The sequence below is a fragment of the Trichophyton rubrum genome, assembly GCF_000151425.1.
Source record: "Trichophyton rubrum CBS 118892 genomic scaffold supercont2.4, whole genome shotgun sequence".
Lineage (NCBI taxonomy): Eukaryota > Fungi > Ascomycota > Eurotiomycetes > Onygenales > Arthrodermataceae > Trichophyton > Trichophyton rubrum.
The window spans coordinates 1805866-1823855 of NW_003456425.1; the positions used below are offsets into that span (position 1 = coordinate 1805866).

General features: G+C 47.5%; 10 protein-coding genes across 11 annotated transcripts; 4 read left to right on the forward strand and 6 right to left on the reverse strand.

Annotated features, from left to right (window-relative positions):
* Positions 1-471: 471 nt before the first annotated feature.
* Positions 472-1518, reverse strand: TERG_04564 (uncharacterized protein; the record flags this gene model as incomplete). Its single annotated transcript, XM_003235462.1, has 1 exon — positions 472-1518. One exon carries the CDS (start codon positions 1516-1518, stop codon positions 472-474), a length of 1047 nt encoding a protein of 348 aa, XP_003235510.1.
* Positions 1519-2530: 1012 nt separating this feature from the next.
* TERG_04565 lies at positions 2531-3590 on the forward strand (the record flags this gene model as incomplete). Of its 2 annotated transcripts, XM_003235463.1 has the most annotated exons (3): positions 2531-2757; positions 2865-3429; positions 3498-3590. In XM_003235463.1, the coding sequence occupies 3 exons, from the start codon at positions 2531-2533 to the stop codon at positions 3588-3590; spliced, it is 885 nt and encodes a 294-aa protein (XP_003235511.1). The 2 variants fall into 2 exon arrangements, with proteins under 2 accessions (XP_003235511.1, XP_047606316.1); XM_047749806.1 differs by having other exon boundaries at positions 2865-3504.
* Positions 3591-3734: 144 nt separating this feature from the next.
* On the reverse strand, positions 3735-4834 carry TERG_04566 (uncharacterized protein; the record flags this gene model as incomplete). Its single annotated transcript, XM_003235464.2, has 2 exons — positions 4709-4834; positions 3735-4637 (listed from the first exon to the last, which is right to left on the reverse strand). The coding sequence occupies exons 1-2, from the start codon at positions 4721-4723 to the stop codon at positions 3735-3737; spliced, it is 918 nt and encodes a 305-aa protein (XP_003235512.1). The 5' UTR covers positions 4724-4834.
* A 268-nt stretch (positions 4835-5102) lies between these two features.
* TERG_04567 (uncharacterized protein) lies at positions 5103-6914 on the forward strand. Its single transcript, XM_003235465.2, has one exon. It carries the CDS (start codon positions 5405-5407, stop codon positions 6680-6682), a length of 1278 nt encoding a protein of 425 aa, XP_003235513.1. The 5' UTR covers positions 5103-5404; the 3' UTR covers positions 6683-6914.
* A 2111-nt stretch (positions 6915-9025) lies between these two features.
* Positions 9026-9859, reverse strand: TERG_04569 (uncharacterized protein; the record flags this gene model as incomplete). Its single annotated transcript, XM_003235467.2, has 1 exon — positions 9026-9859. The coding sequence occupies one exon, from the start codon at positions 9857-9859 to the stop codon at positions 9026-9028; it is 834 nt and encodes a 277-aa protein (XP_003235515.2).
* A 615-nt stretch (positions 9860-10474) lies between these two features.
* TERG_04570 (uncharacterized protein) lies at positions 10475-11769 on the reverse strand (the record flags this gene model as incomplete). The annotated part of the gene is made up of 3 exons (XM_003235468.1): positions 10475-11207; positions 11262-11623; positions 11704-11769. 3 exons carry the CDS (start codon positions 11767-11769, stop codon positions 10475-10477), a joined length of 1161 nt encoding a protein of 386 aa, XP_003235516.1.
* Positions 11770-12318: 549 nt separating this feature from the next.
* On the forward strand, positions 12319-12735 carry TERG_04571 (uncharacterized protein; the record flags this gene model as incomplete). The annotated part of the gene is made up of 2 exons (XM_003235469.1): positions 12319-12597; positions 12655-12735. The coding sequence occupies 2 exons, from the start codon at positions 12319-12321 to the stop codon at positions 12733-12735; spliced, it is 360 nt and encodes a 119-aa protein (XP_003235517.1).
* A 547-nt stretch (positions 12736-13282) lies between these two features.
* Positions 13283-14879, forward strand: TERG_04572 (membrane insertase OXA1; the record flags this gene model as incomplete). The annotated part of the gene is made up of 3 exons (XM_003235470.1): positions 13283-13363; positions 13442-14227; positions 14292-14879. The coding sequence occupies 3 exons, from the start codon at positions 13283-13285 to the stop codon at positions 14877-14879; spliced, it is 1455 nt and encodes a 484-aa protein (XP_003235518.1).
* Positions 14880-15390: 511 nt separating this feature from the next.
* TERG_04573 (uncharacterized protein) lies at positions 15391-17067 on the reverse strand (the record flags this gene model as incomplete). Its single annotated transcript, XM_003235471.2, has 2 exons — positions 16184-17067; positions 15391-16114 (listed from the first exon to the last, which is right to left on the reverse strand). The coding sequence occupies exons 1-2, from the start codon at positions 16684-16686 to the stop codon at positions 15391-15393; spliced, it is 1227 nt and encodes a 408-aa protein (XP_003235519.1). The 5' UTR covers positions 16687-17067.
* Positions 17068-17367: 300 nt separating this feature from the next.
* TERG_12158 (uncharacterized protein) lies at positions 17368-17850 on the reverse strand (the record flags this gene model as incomplete). Its single annotated transcript, XM_047751159.1, has 3 exons — positions 17368-17454; positions 17525-17709; positions 17763-17850. 3 exons carry the CDS (start codon positions 17848-17850, stop codon positions 17368-17370), a joined length of 360 nt encoding a protein of 119 aa, XP_047606317.1.
* Between the last annotated feature and the right edge of the window lie 140 nt (positions 17851-17990).

Consider the following 17990-nt stretch of genomic DNA (forward strand, 5'->3'; position numbering starts at 1 on the left):
GTGATAAGGCAAGCTAGGGAACATTCTTCCCTAATTCTGTGACTTAGGTGCCAGGAGAGACATGTATAGGTATAGCAGTTCAAAAAAGCAAGCCATTCAAATGCTTTTCCATTGCTAGTAGCCGCTCCCTACCCATTAATAATAATTGCCAGATAGCTAATTGGACCCCGAGAAAATGGAAATTTTGCGATAGGTATCATATGGATATAGGGCCTAGAGAGAATCGTGTCAGTCGACCAAAAATCAAAATCAAAGTCATGCATCTTAGTCTCCTATAGCTATGTTTGTATCCAATTCAAAATCAAGACGTATAGCTACTTGATGATTATGTTGTCTAAATAGAGATTAGCCAGATTGTTGATCATTTGTTCACAATAAAGAGTCAATCAAAGGCATATATTAAAATTATATTAATCTCACTTAAATTATACATGAATGATATATGGTGGGCCAGCGGCTGGTGACCAGTACTCAGCGTAGCGAGTGCCGGCAATGATGCGCTCGCCTATGCTGCCATTGGTTATGCAGCTTTTGGCCTAGTTGTGCCTCCGTTGGCTCCTGGTAGACGTTCAGGTATTTGATAGCCCAGTATGCTTCCTCGAATGCATGCGGGTAATTCTCGACAAACGTCTTGCACTCCGTAGTGACGGCGGAGCAAGGGGTTTCCTCCCAGATTTTTGGACTTCCTGCCCAGTCACCGCAAAAGGTAATGTCAAATATTATTTGCATATCTCTGAAGCTTTCTGTAAAGCTACAGTTTCCGGTAAAAAGCGCGGCTGGTGTTCCCCAGTTTGAAGGGTCTGGATTGCCATTCCTGATATCGCTTGGGATGCCGGCTATTCTAGGAAAAAAACAGATCTTGAGGTCTTCGGTTGTCCATTCAGTCGCATACACACCTCCCCCAGCAATGTTCAAACCGCTGCTGTAGCTTGTTGGATCGTCTGTCTTGATTGTGCAGCCATTGCCACCTAATGGTGGAGGAGCGTTCTGGTCACAGTAAGGTGTCGTTAACCTGCCTGTGAACTGGACATCCTTTGATATAGTGCAATTGTGGCCAGTATGGAGGGTCATAGTGTTGGAGAGATCAAGATTGATACCTTCATAGATGTCCACTTCTCCATTCGTTGGCCAGTTGGGTCCCAGGAGCCAGTAAGCTGGCCATATTCCACATGCAGGCCCAGGGACATGTTCGAAATCGATGATCCAGAGGCCCTGATTATAACTCTTCTTGCTTGATATCCTCACGCTCGGTCGGCCATCTGGGGTGATATTCGTGTGGTCGGCACCCATACGCACCACCGTGCTACCATCATATCGAGACTCGAAATCGATTAAACCTGCAGACCAAGCTTCCTCCTCCCCTACGTACTTGACAAATCCATGGGTTGGGTCTTCCCCGGTGAAGAAGTCGAAGTTTGAGAAAAATGTTGATCCCTCGAAGTTATCGACTAGCGAATATGAAGCCAGCGACCCCCCAACAAGGGAACAAGCTAGGAATAAATGAGCAGCCACACCCATCTCTACACGGTTATATGAAGGTGTACGCGCCAAATATCTTTCGTTCCTGCCACGACATAAAGTAGAGAGGTAAACCGGTAAATCATAAGTGGAAACAATCCCTTGGAGAAAGCTATAGGTTATATACCCCTGATTACCGGACGGTTATTTGTTCTGAAGCCGCAATAATCGAGCCCGAGTCACTCGAAAAGGGGTTAAGCTGAGTCTTAACCCTGTACCTTGCAGCAAAAATAATGGGAGTGAATATTACTGGCTGGGGTTGCAGATCAATCTCTCAGCTCAATCGTTCTCTTGATATTTCATGCTTTCTTTTTCCTTTTCCATATTTTGGGGAACCAAGGTTGGGGGATCGACGACCATACAGCGCTGTGCCTCAAGACGCGAGCGTACCGCGTACAAAGTACAGATACGCTGGAGGTATTATCATATCTGATGCATAGCTCCATTGCAACAGGGATGAGTATGTATCCAGGCAGTTCATACTTACTGTAACACCCCCCGGATAGACATTCACTGCTCTTGGGCATCCTGTTGATAGAATTCTTCTTTCCCTGCAAGCGACTTTTTCAGCACCTACATTGAAGGCTGGTTTGCTAAGCGCATAGATAGGGGATTCGTAAGGTCCAGCTCATTTGACCGTTACTGGATAATTATGGTGAGTAACAGTGTCAGCCGATAAATTAACGAAGGGGTCCGAAGGCAGTGTTGACGACATTTCGATTCGATAAGAGTGTAGCCACCGGATTCATTGGTTATCACTTCGTATTTTTGTTTATGGCTTCGTCCTCGTCGTCGTTGGAAATCTGTAAGGTTTAGGTCCTCCTGATTACATAATTTCGCTAAACAACGAAAGTTTTAGTGGAGACACGTTTGCTTATATAATCTAGTACGGAGTTTTAATTTATCCGCGAAGAAATTCGAGGTCCGCCCAGACGGCAATCAGATAGGTGGTGAGCGCAGCTTCGAATTTGACGCTTGATCGAAGAGGTTGAGACCAAGTTCAAGAGTTCTGATGGCTTCAACCCCGAGATACTTGACTCCCTTTTCGAGGGGGGTACTGTCTTCTTCTCTACGACCTCAGGTTATAGCTCCATCCTTTATATGCCCTCTCCAACAACAGCAACGATATGCCTCAAAGTCGTCCAAGTCAAAAGACTCCAAACCCAAGAAGAAGAAGCCAATGTATACCCAATATGACATCCGACATGCAATCCAGTTCTCACTATGCGATGCCATGAGGTGTGTATACCGCGCTATTGCGTTAATTGTCCATCTTTGCGGACATTCTGCTTTTCCCTCTCAAGTGTCGATTCGTGCTTACCTTAAAAACTTTTTTTCACGACAAGATATCTTCGCGCATTTGAAGCGGGCCGTAATACTTCCTCCGTCAAGTATGAAGTCCATGTCAAGCTACGCACAAAACGAGACGGCCCCATGATTCGGAATCAGATACGTCTTCCGCATGCAGTTCGGTCCGATCTGCGAGTCTGTGTTATATGTCCGCCAGGATCTCGTGCCGCAAAAGAAGCCAAAACTGCTGGTGCCGACATTGTTGGTGAAGAGGAAGTGTTCAACTCTATCAAGGCAGGAAATATTGACTTTGACGTCTGTATCTGTCACACCAACAGTTTGCCTAATCTGAATAAGGCTGGTTTGGGCCGAGTACTGGGTCCTAAGGGCTTGATGCCTAGCGCAAAGCTGGGCACCGTTGTCGACAATGTTGCTACCACTGTGAGAAATATGCGTGGGGGCAGTATTTACAGAGAAAGGTCTGGTGTCGTCAAGCTGGCAATTGGTCAATTGGGCTTCTCTCCTGAAGAACTCAAGAACAACTTGGGTGCCTTTATTGCTGCGATCAAGAAAGATGCGGCTGGAATGTCAGACCAAATATCCAAGGATATTGCCGAAGTTGTAGGTTTTCTCATTCGTCCCTTCCTTCCCCTTTGCTCTGTTTACTGCTTGACTAACAATCACCCAAGGTACTGAGCACCACCAATGGTCCAGGCTTCAGCCTAAACGGCGAATACAAGAGCGAAACTTCTCCTCCTCTGCACATGTTGACCGGATGTTAAGAGTTAGTGGAATGAAGACATGTAAATTAGTCTGTACATCTATGTTTTGGCGTCATTTGATAGAAATATCATTCCATTGAAAAGAGTCGTCCCCCAAACTCCAGACCAGCTTTCTCTAGCATGTATAAAAACAGCAGACTTCAGTTAATCAGCTATTGTTCCAAGCCTTTTCAGACATTGCTGTCCTTCGTCATGGTGTCCCAGCGAGTCATATAACCGTAGTATTGTAGAAAGTTTTTCGTCTCGCTTTGATCCAAGCTTACTTGTCTCCTTTAGTGCGGTGCTCAGGTCAAGAAGTAGAGCCGACTTGATGGCATCAATCCTACCGGCATGGCCGTAGATGAAAGGGTGTTTCTCTCCAATCCGATCCGCCATTACCTTCACACTCAGATATTGTTGTATATGGGCCTCCAACCTGCGAAGAGATATTCTCGCCTTGTTTCCGCTCTCGTTCTCACTTCCTTCTCCATCTTCGTCGCTATCGTCTGTTTCGCTTCCCAGTATGACATCCGACAGACCATCACTCTCATCATCTCCCGCTTGAGCTCCATTCTCCTTTGCCGTTGCATCCTTTCCAGGCCGGATCATGAGATTCGTCTCCAACAATTCGATCCGTTCTGCAACATCGAGTAGATCGTATCCAACCGAAATCTTTGACCGAAGCCGTTTCTTTTCATCAAGACATTCCTGTATCTCTTTTTTCTTTGCCTCGAACTGATCTTTTATCCCTTGCACGTTTCGCTGGAACCCAAGCAAGCCAGCTTTAACCTCCTCGACCTTGTCCTGGCCACCCTTCAGAGCAGCTCCAAGGGACAAAAATTCCTGGTAATTCTCATTCACAAGGTCAAGAAGCTCCTTGTTCAGAGCCTCATTCAACTCTCGAAGCTCGGTCTGTAGATCAGCCAACGACTGGTGGCGGTTTGATAGCGAGGTTAGGAAGGTTGTGGCATCAAAATCCGGCCTTAGAAAAGATGCTCTCGATATCGGCTTAGGGAACGGAAGATTATCATCGTTCAAGTCGTTGTCTGAACCATCCGAATCTCCGAACTATATGCAGATATCCATGTTAGCACGATACTACATACATCTGCAGCTGTCAAGTTAGGGGAGAAACAAACATAGAACCTGCTCATGGTTGATGCAATGATTCCCCCGTCAGCTTCGATGCAATAGCCCCCTCAAGGCTCCTGCATGTCTTTCTCTTGTTCTGTCTACCCGTCGACCGGCCGCTGACCGAATTTTTCATCCGCATTCCATGTATATGTGTCCAGCCTCCACCTGCTCAGCACCGGCTGGCGGGACGGGACCTCAGCCCTCAAATGCGGAACATCAATCTTCCGCCAGGTGTGGACTCCGGCAGGTCCCCGCAACCCCTAGCCAGCCGCCAGCATGATATAACAAGCGACGGATAACGGTGCCAACACATCTTCTGCAGGCCGCCCGCGTCATGGAGGGCTTGTCACCGATTAAAGCCTGAGACATTTCTCCTCAACGGTTTCCGGGGGGGGGGGGGGCGCTGAAGGCTGGGGAACGTGTGGCATCTCCAGCTTCATCCCGACCTTGCTTGTTCTTCCGCTGACCATCCAATCCCTGGCGGACATGCGTATATGCAGTCCAGTCGCAGAGTCAAGGCCGTCTCGTCATACATATCCTGACACGCAGCATCGATTTACTTATGCCAGTACAGTCGTGGGTAGACCAACCTGACCATATCCCAGCTTGACGAGCCAAGAGGGACTCCAGTTGCTGCAGATAGATCTACTCCACGTATGCCTTGCGCCTGACACATACACACACACACTCTCTCTCTCGGGATGGATTCCAGCTCTGATCGGCCGTCACCCCTAGCCAGTATAGAGCATCTCTCTTCTTCTCTTCCTACACCTCAGCCATGGGCAAACCAGTCTCTCTCTACATTGGGGACTCGCGGCCGGCTATTCAATCCCGCCCTGGACGATCCGACGCTTGCTCGACGGACCACTGCTTTGCGCCAACTTCATGGGATTACTAGGCCTCCTCAGCGGAAACATCGTCAGTCTGCTTCTATTGCAAGCCGGGCCTCTCTGTCTTCTCAACCGGTTATTGTTCGGACCTATTCTGGAGGATCGGAGAGGGAATCTACAATGTCAAGGAGGCGGAGCTCAGACAGAGAACAAAAGACGACTAATGCTCCTCCAGCACGTCTTCCGTCAGTTGATGAGTTCGGTATCGAAGGCATACTACAGTCCATCGAGCCCAACATACAGGTGACTTTGGATGCTATAGCCGAGATATGCGGCCGAAGCAAGCTAAGTCTTGCAAATGAATACGGGAGCCATAGACCACCTCTGGGTGAGATCAGAGCACCTGCACGAACGAGTGATCACGGCCTTTTAACAGTGGAAGAGGCAAGCCCTAGCACGGAGAGGCTTGCAGACGACAATGTCTTAGTCGTTGGTGACGATATCAGCACTGTGGATGGGCATGGTCGGTATTCGTCTACTTACGACTACCTCAATCCAATACCCCGGCCAACGGGTCTCTTTGATTTCCGCAATTCACTTCCTCAGGCATGGGCAGAGACAAACACGACACAGCAGCAGGCTGAATCTCACACGCACACCATAAGAAGAGAATTGGCCCCTACTCATGAAGAGACTGTTCCCCCAGCCCGCCACCATCACCTGGTAGATAAAGGGAGGCTGCCGTATCTGCCTTGGGCTCTTGACACTCGTCTTGAAAGCGGTGATTACAATGCTACTAGACAGTCAATGATGACACGTCCTGTTATATCTGCTGTCCATCTAGACGCCCAGGCCGATAGGTCTTATCACTTGACTGAGCCAGACAGGCCATGGCCTTCGACTGGCGCGATAGTGGACGTTCCAGACTACGGTGAACTTCCACATATCAATGGACACAAGCAAAAATCCCACTCTAGGAAATCCTCCGTTCTGGATGAATTGCAAGGGTTCCTCAGTTGGGTTGGAAAAATGAGTCGCGCTCATGGTAAACCCAGCCAAGAGGTCACATCCCTTGTATCTGCACAGGAAAAGCTACGAGATGTTTTAGAGAAACAAAATGCTCGGCTTAGCCACCTCCCTAATAATTGAAGTCTTACCATACAATCTTGCTTTTCCTTTATGGTCAACATGTCACGATTCACGAAGCGGAATAACGACAATTTCACGACTATCATGAGTCTATTTACCTATCTATACTCTGTACTCTGGCATATGTGGTATACAAACCGACTTCTGTATGTCGGAATGTGTATTTCAACCAATGGAATTAGTTCTTTTTTGTTTAGCGCGTCACAAGTGGCAGGTAGTTTAACAACTGAGCTGTCACAGCCGGTAACTGCTGGTAACTAACAGGTCGAGAGCGGCTTCACAGCCCAAGCAAGATCCTGTGTCTACTATAGTAAAAATAAGGAGATCCTTCGGCATCCTCCAACAAAATATAGAGACAATTCTTCGAAGCTGGGCTTTACTAACCATTTAAATAGTTAGATTGCCATTACATTACGACAATCCCTATGAGTGTGGCGATAGTAACAGCTAACCAGCCTCCCCTCAGGTCAGCCGCGGAATTCTCACTGTATGGGTAGTGTCTGTGGCTAACCATCTTCAAGCACGTCATTTGAGACGTAGTATTGTGGACAAGACTATTATTGTTTCCACCAAGGAGCACAGTCACGACCGGGGTGATCTTGTAGGCCTCACCAATGAAATCCTCGGCTCTTGAGGAGGACCCCTGCGGTTAATAAAGTTAATTAGCGCCATGCGGCTTAACTATTTTTATGAAACCGGTCTTATCATCTCAGCTTACATTTGAAATCACCTCGGCGATCTGCATTAGCCCATCCGACTTCTGCTGCACTGGCCAGCAATCCGAAGAGTTTCTGGCAGCATGGAGGTTCCCAATTGACTTGATAGTGAAGTTTCCGAGGGAGGTACCGTGGCCCCCGAATAAGGAGCATCCGCTTCCTTCTTCAATTCTTACTCGAGCGCGTTACAGGCATTGGCATTACCCCTGGCCCGGTTGGCTGCATTCCTAGCTCGCTGCGTGATTGTATCAATGCACTTTTGCTGAATAACATCGGCGCAGGTCCCAGTGGCAGCAAAGGTATCGGCCCCACTAGGGGGCGTGAACTTGTTGGCCGGTGGATCGTTGAAGATAACTGCACAGCCGGAGAGGCTGTTCGTCTCTGTGTGCTCCGGGGTGCCTAGGTAGTAAAACGACCTGATGGGACGTACTCGCGAGCTGTTAAACTGGACCGGTGTGGCTGAGACGTTGACAGCCTTGACAAGGGAGAAGCCTTTTAGTTGTGTCCGAAACACAGGACTCTTGTCGGAAGTAAATATCTGGCGGCAGTAGGTGGAACCATTTAACTTCCGACAGAGTCTATATTAGTTAGTCAGCAATATAAAATTCTTTTATTGGTTGTCGTTGGCGCGGTCCCACTAAATCACTGAGTCAGCTGTCGCTCCCCTGACTAAACTACTTTCGGCACATCAGCCAGAGTTCTTGTTGCGTGCAGAGAAAGCATGAAAAACACTTTTTGACTCCGTTAGATTAAGTTGCTTCACTATACGTAGTAACTCGGACGTTATCCAGTTGGATATATGCCAGGCGTGGAGCTTAGTACTGGGTACTGAAGCGTCTGCCCTCAGACGATTACCTTCTATAACGCTTCGTTGCTAACCTTCACCTACAAGCCGCCTATAAGAGCTACCTTTCAGCGCTTTATTCTAGGGTACGCATGAGCTTGCAGCAAGGTAATGGCAATCCTGGTACTAGAGACGCGAATGCCCATACCCTGCGGACACCGGTAACTAGCCACCGTATCTGAATTTATTTTCTCGGGTCTCGGTTCTCCGCTGAAGTCTACCGAGGGTGTAACGGAAGCGTGCTGCAAACTAGATGGAAAGTTGTCAACTGGCAGTGTAGCTCTCACGAATGGAGTAGCAGCACGACTTTACATAGGTGCTCTTGCTCATAAACGGCAGATATCCACCACGACCGACCTCTTGGAATCTTCGTTTCTCTTCTATATATCCGGAAACCTGTCCGGACGTATGATGGAAACTAAATAGGAAAGGACCAATGCTCACTAAACCCCATCATCCGAAAAGATAAAATGCGCTGCCTCAAAGAAGCCATATTCTCAAATTAGAGTCGGGTGTGGATCCAGATATAACCTTGACTCTATGGGGCATTTTACCCCTTTATGGTTTGACAATATCACTTGTGGTTGTCATTTGGGTATTTAATAAGTCATTTTCACAATAATTTCATGATAATTAGTCATTTCATTTCCTCTGTTGTATACATAGCTTCGAATGACCCCAACGGAGATATAAATTGACACTTTGCCCTCATCCCAAACTCCAGCTTGCCCAAACTCCAAAGCTCTTCTATTAAACTGAAGGCCATATCATGCTGTGGATTGTTCAAGTTGTTTCCACTAGCTGAATGACCTCTTTCGCAAGGCTTTCAAAAGTCGGCTGGGACCAACATTTTTGATATCTTTCAACCAACGGGCTCTCCTGAGGCTGACTACTATTCGTCTCTAATTTCTCTGCCTTCTGCTCCTCCTTATTCTCATCTGAATCTGAACGAGAGCCCTCAACCATCTCTCCGAAACTCACATCAATCGGGATAGCTCCCAGAAAACGTATGCCCATATCATCAGCCATCACCTTCCCTCCACCCTTGGAGAAAACGTTGCTCACCTCCCCGCAACAAGGGCACGTATATCCAGACATATTCTCAACCACACCAAGGATCGGAATGTTCGTCTTTGCACAGAAATTGACTCCCTTTCGCACGTCGGATATAGCTACAGCTTGAGGAGTAGTGACTAATACGGCACCAGCGAGGCGCGGCTGTGTTGATCCTGAGGTGGGGGACGTCGTAGCTTGACTTAGTAGTTGTTCGGCGATTGCGATATGTTCATCACTTGTTCCCGGAGGAGTATCTATCAGTAGATAATCCGTATCTCCCCATATGACGTCTGATAAAAACTGGCGGATCATGGCCGTTTTTTTTGGCCCTCGCCATATCACAGCATCGCCCCTATCTCGCAGTAGAAATCCCAAGGACATACACCGTAGGGACCCATAGGGGCGAGCTATGCCGTTGTCGTTCCCTTCTGGGTTATCTGTCGAAGGTATAGGTGCAGATGTGGTAGTGTCCGAGTCGGAAGCAGGATATACGCTCACAGGAACCCAGCCGCCTGAAGCTTGTACTATTTTTGCATTTTCCTTGCCTACCAGCCGCGGCATCGAAGGTCCTGTAAGATCAATGTCCAATATGCAAACCGACCGTCCTCGGAGTGTGAGAGAGAGCGCAAGCTGGAGTGTGACGGAGGACTTTCCCACTCCACCTTTCCCGGAGAGAACCTACAAGACGAGCCGCACGTTAGAGAATATTTGGAATAGTAATATCATAGGCTCAAAGAGATTTGGCTCTCCTGAGCTTTGTTGCCGTGATTCATGACTTGAGGCGGGCTCATATTTGCTATCGATAAGCTGCAATTTCGCGGGGTAAACGTACCAGGAGTACATTTTTGACACCATCTAGCGGCATGATGAATTATCGCCTTAAGTAGACATATATCTAGAAATAAACAGTATTTCCAGCATATAACAACATGAAGAATCTTTCAAGATTTTGGGGTTTCTTTGAATCTTTTTGATAGAAGTTTGGCTTATCAAGCTTCCACTGGATTATTAAGCGGGCAGGTGCTATTTTTGTCTACTGATAAAGAACATGCATGTATCCATAAATTGGTTGATGGCCATTATTTCATCCCTTCTAAGGCCAGAGAGATCACTGGATGAAGACTATTCCTCTCTATCTAGACAGATATCAACAACAACACTTTGCCTAATAGGTATCTAAGCCCATTTTTGAACCACGACGCCGCCGCGCTTGTACTCCTTGAGGTCTCCGAGGATGGCAGAGCGGTCATTGAGCTCTGTACTCGGGAAAGTTGTCATGAGAACCCATTCTCGCTGTTGGCTGACCGGACTAGCTGCCGCCACGAACTGATACACGTCACCAATAGTATGCGTGGTGTTAAACCGGCTGGTTAACCGTGTGCCATCACCCAGTCTGATTTGGAGGGTAACCGTAGGTTGGGACTCGTCGATCTTTGGCTGCTCAGGACCTGTACTAGCCTCAGCCGGAGCAGGCGCTGCTGGCGGTACAGCTGCTGATGCTGCAGACACCACACCGGGAGTTGGGCTACCGAGTCGTTGGCCGGATCCGGAAAAGGCCTTAAACTTCCCCTTAGGTCTCACGTAGTCTGAATCATGTTGTTTTACTTGGACATCTACATCCTGCCCAACCTGAACATTCATGATGGAGAGTGGAGCGCGTCCCTGTCGGATGCCCTCTAGTATTTGTGCATTCTTAGGATCGGAGGATCGGTATAAGTCACCATCATCAACTGAAAACCCATCGTTCCAAAAGTGAAGAGTTCTGTGTACGCGCTCGAGCGGCTGCGGCTGATTCGCATTGGGATCTTCAATGATCCGGCTGGGAGTGTCATCTCCCCCGAGGGTGCGAGCAGTTCCGGTAAAATGCGATTTTGCAGGGGTTGGGTTACGTTCAACAGGCGGCATCGCCCTACTGCATCGTTAGCAACAAATGTCAGGCTGCTCAGAAAAAGGGAGTTCATACTTCTTAGCCTTTTCGATAATTTTTCGCTTGATATCGTCTGGATTCTGGACCGCAAGCCCAGATTTCTCACCTCCAGCAAAGAGATCTTGAGGTTCATCGTCGTCATAATCATGAGAAGGAGGGCCTCCACCGTCCCCCGAGCCAAGGTCTCCCAGCGTTGCAAATTTTTTGGCACCGGCTCTAGATTTTGATCCAGCTCCTTGTGCATGAGAAGCTGCTACTCCCTGAGCACCCGCTGTTGCCTCAGCATGTCGACTATCGCCCATGTCATCATAATCTGATTCTGGCCCCTCTTCTTCTGGGTAAACTTCTGCAATCGCCATATCTAGATCCCAGTTATTGGCTACCAGGTGTTCCCTAGCCTTGGATGCATGTCAGTCTTTGGACAACCACCGACGAAAACAGATGCCACAGAGGTAACAGAGGCCAGAACCATACATACCACAGCTGGAGTGGCTCCTGTGATAGCACAGAAGTGCGAGATCATCTCGTCTTCGGCAGAGGCCATGGTCGGCGGCTGCGGGGCTCGCAGGAATCGGCAATACCCTAGAGTAACGGAAAAAGTTTTTGCTTCTAAGAAACAAGACGACCATAAAACACTCTGAAAACAGATATTTGCTACACAAGTCAGGCGATGGGGAAGGAAGAGAAAGCTGTTTTGCTGGTCTCTGGTGTTTGTCTTTCGTCTTCTGCTTTTACGTCACTTTGGGTGCCTGGATATCAGATTAGGTAATCAGACACGGGATATCGATCTTCCCGCCCGGCCTCACCATGGATGGCCCCGATTACCTAAGGCAGAGAGAACTCCACCGCCCGGAGTTCCTTCGATTGGAGACAAGAGCGAAGAAGCTGGATAGACGGAGTATAGAGAACAGACAGGCACGGCGGCAGAGTCATCCCGTTAAGCAGAGCTGTTGTCAGAGCCGGCCTCGAGCGAACACGCTGCTTGCCTTTTCCCTTCTTTTTTTTCCCTCATATAGTATCGCTTGACGAAGTCCCCTCTCCTCGACTTTCGGTCAACCGCACCAGCTGCCTGCCTCCCACACAATACTCAACCATGGCGTCGAACGAGAGCACACCGAGGGTAGAGCTCTCCGATTCAGCAGTCACTCTTCCTTCGGACTCGGAGAACTACTCAGCCACTATCGAGCTGTCTCCCCCATCCGGGCCTGCTCCCGCTGCTCCTGTGACTCTTTACACGCCCCCATCCTACTGGCGGATAATACAGGGTGCCGCTATCAACCTCATCCTCCCTTTCGTCAACGGGCTCATGCTTGGATTTGGAGAGCTATTTGCACATGAGGCAGCCTTTAGACTAGGCTGGTCGAATACAAAAGTAGGCCAACAATCTAGCGTTCTCGTTCCCAATGTATCAACTAATGTCGTGATCTAGGTATTCCCTACCCATCGACGGACGCAGCAGCCCATCGGCGGCGGAATTGATCTCCGCGATATACCACAGCGCAGGCGGTAAAAGGGGCATAACTGAGGTACACAATCAAATAATGTCATGTTGAAGTAATAGACCATTTCTTTTTGCGCGCTTGATTGGCTGATGGAGGTGCTACCCAGGGCAAACACCACAGCCATCGATATACCACTTTTCCCTGTGTTTAACTAGTTCTATGTATGCGGTAATGACGTCCGTATTTCCATCTACCTAATGGAAGACTACCGTCAACCGAATGGCGTTAGGATAATGAACTGCTACCCTTCGATATTACGTCTTCATTCCATATTTTCAGCAGGAGGGAACTGCAATTGCTATAATTATCTTTCGCATCCATATTCAACCCCATCCAGCCGTATAAACGAGTCAGCAAGTAGTAGACAATGGTATTGAATTCCGCCTGCTGTAATTAAACTTTTAGCCGCAAATTAAACGCGGTCGGCAAACCTTCCTGAAATACACGCCAAACTTTTTTCCCTTCGAACTTCAACTTGAAAAATTTACCGAATCGCAAGCATATATCAATCAATATCACCGCCAAAACCGCATTTCCCGATATCCCGCTCTCAAGATGCTCTCTAGAGCTGGAATTAGGCACTTCCGTGCAATTACACAGTCTCCAATCTTCAGATCCTCACAATGGCAACGACAGGTAAAAAAAAAGCTCGGTGGAACGAAATTTTTTCTTACGCCATCTCCGAGTTCAACTGACCGTGTTCTAATAAAATAGTTTTCTTCCCTAAACCCAGCAAGGAATACCCAGCTTCGATCGAGCTCACTTTGTGGAAATGGCACTGCGCTAAGTGCCCTACGACTTTCCCGGAGGTCAGGGCCGATCAAAATCTCCCCCCGATTTGCATCCACCACAGCGACATCTTCCGTTATTACTTCTACCCCAAGTGAATCGGCAACCGCACCAGTAACTGGAGGCATCACACCTGGTTCTGATGCCCTTTCCGGTGGTAGCTTGGCCGATATAGACTTCTCACACATTCCAGAGAAGATTGGCTATCTTAAAGAACTTGGCTTAGACTACGGATGGGGTCCCTCCTCGATGGTCCAGTTTCTTCTGGAGACACTACATATAACAGGTGGTTTGCCATGGTGGACTGCAACTGTAGCTACAGCTGTGCTAATTCGAGTTGTACTATTCAACTCAATTGTATCCTCCGCCGAAGTTTCTACCAAACTTAAGGCTCTAAAACCGCGTACTACACCAATTCGAGAACGTATGATGCACTGTGTACGCGAAAACGACAATGTTGGAGCACTGAAGGCGAAGAACGAGCTTGCTTTATTGAATCAGGAACATGGAATAAAGCCCTGGAAGGCCTTTCTACCTCTTCTCCAGATACCACTTGGTTTTGGGTGCTTCAGAGTTCTTCGAGGAATGTCTACTCTCCCCGTTCCAGGATTGGATAACGAAAGTGTCCTATGGCTACAGAACGTGACTATGCCTGACCCTTACTTTGCCATTCCCATCGCAACTGGTGCTCTGATGTACGTAGCTTTCAGGGTAAGTGGCTTTCACCCCTTTTATCAAGCGTATAATCATGTGCTAATATTGTACTCGTTTCTAGCGTGGCGGCGATACCGGGTTGAGCAATCTAATGAACTCTAAATTAGGAAAGGTTGTGGTATATTCTTTTCCTTTTGTTACAGCGTTCACCATGGCATTCTGGCCTGGTATTCTACAACTCTACTTCCTCACGACCGGTGCCCTGTCTGTATGCCAGACCTATATAATGACCACCCCTCGGTTACGCAAATTGGTCGGCCTTGGACCTCTTCCTAAGAACCCCACCTCACAAGACTCATCCACGCCTGCTCCAAGCCGAATCCAAACCATTTCCAAACCAGTTACTTCACAGCCGACACCTGAGACACATATACCACCCCAAGATATCAGTGTCATTGACCGAGCCATGGATGGATTGAAATCTGCTTACAAAGATACCGTCAAAGATGTAAAGAATAAACTAGGAGAAATGACCGGTGAAAAGGAGGAAGCAGACCCGACTGGTCGTATGCCACGGCTTAATAAGAAGGAACTCGAAAATGCGAAGGCCTATGAAGAGCGGCGCAAGGCGGAGATCAGAGCTGAACGGGAGTTGAAGAATCAACAGCTTAGAGCCAGACATATGCGGAAACAGGGGCAAAAGGAGTAAATTACGGGACTTCGGTACGTAGGAGAAGTGATATGGGCGGAAATGTGATATTTGTTCCCCTTCTCCACCAATGTTTTTTATTTGCTGCTCTTTCATTTTTGCGTATGGGAGTTATCTGAGGTCTGGTTGACATTTCGAAAAGATCTACCTGATTTTTTCAGTGTATATTACGAGCTATATTTGTTATACTACTATCAAACTCTTTAAGAACTTAATAGAGATGTCCAGCCACTAGTGAAATGCTATTTAGCTAATTTGGACTCAGAAGCTTTCCAGAGCCAAATAGCGCTAGGATAGATAATGCAGAAAAAGCACACAGGTATCACATTCATTCCGTGTTCAAATGCTCCAGTGACCTAGAAAGAGAAGATAGTGCACCAGTTACAAAATCCGCCCAATAACTCCAATCCACTGAAGATTCCGATGAGGAGAACAACAATCCCAACCTTAGCATTAGAAAATAATACCGTTGCTAAGCTTCGTATAAAGCTCAGTGAAACTCAAAGTTGCCTTAACCAAAGAGTCTCCTCCCACCAGTTCCCCTGACACTCCATGAAAATGGCCCCTTTACACCAAATCCTTTCAAACTCAGGCCGGAAAACCCAACATTATCACCGTGTGCACTGAGTTTATATCGTCGCAATGCCTCACGAATATGTGACGGTAGAAGTGGCCCACGATGAGGGTTCGGTGGGAGCTTGATTGACTTCCTAGGGGCAAGCGTTGAGCTATCGAGAGAAGCCCCCTCCGTGGCAGCAGTACTCTGGGTTGTAACATGAGTATGAGAAGGCGTTGAAGCTGGTAGCGGCGCAGACTGGATGCCTTCCATCGCACTACTAGCAGGCCCGTTTTCAGATGACTCAGGTTTCACAGCCAACGTACCGGAACTATCCCCGTGGACTGGTTGTAATGAAGTCTGCGTGCTGTTATTTTCCTTCTCTTTATCTGCTTGTTCTTGCCGTTTGCGCTGGTGTGCTGCCTCTTCCGCTTCGGCGTCGGCAATGGCGCCTGCATCAAATGCCTCGGCCCACTCAGCTTGAATTGTCCTCGCCTTTTCGACAATTTCCCCAATAAATACTTTGGTATAACCTCCAATGGTGGTGACGACATTTGGGGGAACAGATTGAGATAATGTCTGATTCACAATCTTTCGAAGGGTAGATTTGTTCAGTTTAGTACGCTTGAAACAATCGTATCGAGACGACTGCTCGGGATTAAATGCATCCATCAAAATCCTAAGCCATTTTTTGTGTCAGTATGAATCTTCGAAATCGTCCTTAGGGGGTAAAATTCATTGAACATACGCAAGATTTTTCTTTTCGGCAGCCGCGTCAACGGCCGCGCCACCATCGATCTCGGGCTCCTCGATGTAATCATCATCATCATTATCTGCGTCCTCATCGCCTTGGTTTGTTCCATTTTTCACAGATGTACCTGTGTCCCCACGCCCACCGACAGAACCGTCAGCTCCGCCTTTTATACTCGCCGCACCGTCCTTGTCCTTTTTACTCTTTTTCTTCCTCCCCCTTCCACCAACCGTACTGCCACCAAGACTCCCAGCAAATGACCCTGTGAAGCTACCCGTTACGCTCACTTCGGCTTCCGATCTTGAGCTGGCCCCTGTGTAAACGCGCGGGTCACTATCGGCAGATATGGGGAATGACGTTTGCCGTAAAGGGTGCGTTCGCTGGCGCTTCAAGTTTGCAGGAGGGTTAGATGAGGCCGATGCAATAGACAATCGTTTTTTGGGATTTGCAGGTGCATGAGGCAAGCTTAGAGAGACCGAAGGCGGCGGTGAGAGCGACATATTGGGCACCTTCAACTTGACAGGGAGGATTGAGAAGTTGTTGTCGAAACTCGCGGGGGGAGAAAATGAGAGGTGAGCTGGAGGAAGGATGAAAATTAGGCGTGATGGAGGTCTAAGATGCTCCCTTATCTGGCCTTTCAAGCACAAACTGTGTGCTATCTTGATGATGCGCCAAAGGTGCTTGAAGCAACACAAGAAGACGGAAGAACAAACTCGGACGAGCTTGCGATATGACGAAGTGACAGAGAAGAAGGTTTGCCGATATGCTTAGTAATTATTTTAGTAATTAAGTTCTGACTAACATTTACGGGTAAATTATATTCCGGAGCAGGTACTTCCTGCCGTTTTTGGAGGTTCCATTGGAAAGTTTCTCTTTCCTGTTTCGAAATAAATAAATGGATAAATAAATAGAAGAAAGGGGAAAAAAAAGCGGGAAAAGAGTGAAGGATTTTGAAAATTCTCCATTATGTGAAGCAACGGGGCATAACTTCTGCGGCAAGCTGGGGATAGGTGGAGCATAAGAGTGTTTATTATTACTGTTTTGAGATGTTGTAAATCAATATCGCAATGCGTAATTAATACTATCTAGGCCGTATAATTATTTTTTATGCCTTATATGTGGCTAAAGCTTTGTCCAAAAATAAAAAAATAAAATGGTATTGATTGTTGAAAATGAACTAATTAAGTATTGTGGAGCGCGGAAAGAACCTTGATGGGGCGAACTTTCATAGTGCCAAGGTCCTTTAACACTCTAAACCTTGGAGTTGCCTATCTGCCATAATGTTAGTGGGATATAAGTATAGCGACGAACATATATACCTTCAGAATATAGACATACGGTGCATGACTCTATGGTGACGCCATTTGATTCGACGCTTTGCTGCCCTCGTGCGAGCCGTAAGTTTCTGGTATAGATTCCCCGCTCCTGGATGCTATTTGTGCCTAGTACAGTAGGATGTGGAAGGTCGATATCCGTATCCGTATATTTGCTGAACAAAACTGAGCAATCTCGAGTACTTCTAGCTTTATGGCCAGTTATGTAACTTATGAAAACGCAACCTTCCCTCGTTGTTCACCTTCGGCTAGGCCCGCGTAACTCATAGTAGACCATATTGGCATCCACCCGGGGGGCAGGCAGTAACCAAATTGGAAGTAGGCAGTCATGTTTAGCTGCAGCTATAAATGATAGGCTGGGGGAAGATAGCAGTGGAAGTGGGTATTCAAATTGATACTGGTTGATAAATACGCTGTCAGACCCAGCTGACTAGCATACTTAAGGCAAGAAGGTTCCCCGTTATTACATA

Excerpts from the sequence above, each read along its gene's own strand:
- TERG_04567 (XM_003235465.2), top strand. The coding sequence starts at position 5,405 with ATGGATTCCAGCTCTGATCGGCCGTCACCCCTAGCCAGTATAGAGCAT.